Genomic DNA, 1959 nt, shown 5'->3' with positions numbered 1-1959 from the left:
TTAGGGTTGAAGCTAAACTCTGCAGGGCACCGGCCCTCCAGGACCAAGTTTGGGCACCCCTGGTCTAAACAGACAAATCTCATGAGAAAATCTGACTAAATCATGCCAAACATTCATGCTGGTGTGAACAGCTTTTAACATTGTAACACTATCTGTAACCCTTTATGTGTCTGTCCTAATGGTGCATGCCGCTTGTGTTGAGAGGTGCGTTGAATCCCTGGTGAAAGTCGTGTGAAAGGACCTTTACTTTCACTTTATCTTTATTTAGCTCTCTTTTTCTCCTGGACTTTCAGGCCAATAATCTGGTGTTTCACACAGCTGTGGAGCACTTCAGAAAGAGCAAGAATTCTGCAGAGGGAGGCGCAAACAGCAAGCAGCTAAATGGAAGAGGCTCCCTGCCCCATATTATCATCTCCAATGTAGAGCATGACTCCATCAATCTCACAGCTAAACACTTGTTAAAAGAGGGCAAAGCAGGTTAGCAGGCCTGGGTTTTATGTCTAAAACTTTAAATGGAGGCATTGTTCTCCAAAGGTTTAGCTTGAGGAAGTGGGCATCACTTCATTGTACTCCTGTAACCGGGAATATTGCATCCAAAACTTGTCTATTGCTATCTGTTTTAAAATCTGAATATGACCAAAGATCTTTGTGCTCTGATTTGACCTGATTGAATTCTCGTTGTAGATGTCACATTTGTGCCCGTTTTCAAGGTTACGGCACGGGTGGAGGTTGAGGATGTCATTGCAGCGATTCGTCCCACCACCTCCTTGGTGTCGATCATGCTGGCCAATAATGAGACAGGCATCATTATGGTGAGAATGTTGCCTTGACAACAGTCCCAGTGATGTATTGGACTATTTCATATAGTTAAACAATCACACAACTGTGTTTTGGCCATTGGGACGAGGCTTAATTGCGAGCGTGATATTGCTTTTATACAACATTTCATAAACATGATGTTAATAAAGATTAACTTACATTGTAGACACAGTATGGCTATTTAACTTTTGCTCTGCCAATAAAAATACAGTCGTTTTTTCGGCCATGATTTAGCATAAACACTTAAAGTAACCAATGGGATTCTCCTTTCAACAGCCAATTAAGGATATTTGTCAGAGGGTGAGGGAAGTAAACAAACAGAGGGCAGCATCAGCTCCCAAAATCCTCCTGCACACCGATGCAGCACAGGCTATTGGAAAGATACGAGTGGATGCACATGAGCTTGGAGTAGACTATATTACCATTGTAGGACACAAGGTAAGTAACAAGAGATGCTGTTGATATATCATCTCTCTCTAAGCAAAGAAAATTAGAGATGGCAATCCTGTTAATGCTGTGTTTCAGTTTTATGGCCCTCGAATTGGCGCTTTGTTTGTGAATGATCCTGGAACCACAACCCCGGTTTACCCTCTGTTTTTTGGAGGAGGACAAGAGCGCAACTTCAGACCAGGGTATGACATGGTTTATTGTGTGATGGGGTTTCATGTATAGGTGATGAATTATTGAACAGAATTAAAACAAGTATGTTACTGACTCTGAAATCAATACTGTTGTTATCTCTTTATTTCTCAGAACTGAGAATACAGCAATGATAGCCGGTCTGGGAAAGGTAAAACCCACTTTGTATCATAAGTGTCATTTATTTCTTACCTAATTTTTAGAATAAGTTGACTGTTTGGACATGTAACATGGGTAACTAGATTTATTTATTATTTATGGTAGTAAGGTGACTGTTTGTACATGTATAACAGTAAAAAAATAATTATTTTCAGTGCTATGTTGCCTATGCTTGTACATGCAAATTTGTTTTACATAATTTTTTTTTTTTGGGAAAAGGCTGCAGAATTGGTAAGTTCAAATCTAGCAGAGTATGAAGCCCATTTCCTGGACGTCCGATGTTATCTGGAGCAGAAGCTGCTTGTAAGTCCTATTTCTGCCTTATAGCTGACTGGTACAAAT

The 1959-nt window shown here is 40.3% G+C and overlaps 1 protein-coding gene across 1 annotated transcript; it reads left to right on the top strand.

Annotated features, from left to right (window-relative positions):
• Nucleotides 1-224: 224 nt before the first annotated feature.
• Nucleotides 225-1920, top strand: scly (selenocysteine lyase; the record flags this gene model as incomplete). The annotated part of the gene is made up of 6 exons (XM_016547999.1): nt 225-477; nt 685-812; nt 1096-1257; nt 1345-1451; nt 1573-1609; nt 1837-1920. Coding segments are annotated over 6 exons (771 nt in total), but the record flags the coding sequence as incomplete, so codon positions are not given.
• Nucleotides 1921-1959: the final 39 nt, after the last annotated feature.

Source organism: Sinocyclocheilus rhinocerous, unplaced genomic scaffold (genome assembly GCF_001515625.1).
Source record: "Sinocyclocheilus rhinocerous isolate Xijiao unplaced genomic scaffold, SAMN03320098_v1.1 C36837458, whole genome shotgun sequence".
Classification (NCBI taxonomy): domain Eukaryota; kingdom Metazoa; phylum Chordata; class Actinopteri; order Cypriniformes; family Cyprinidae; genus Sinocyclocheilus; species Sinocyclocheilus rhinocerous.
This window is presented reverse-complemented; position numbering and strand designations above follow the sequence as displayed.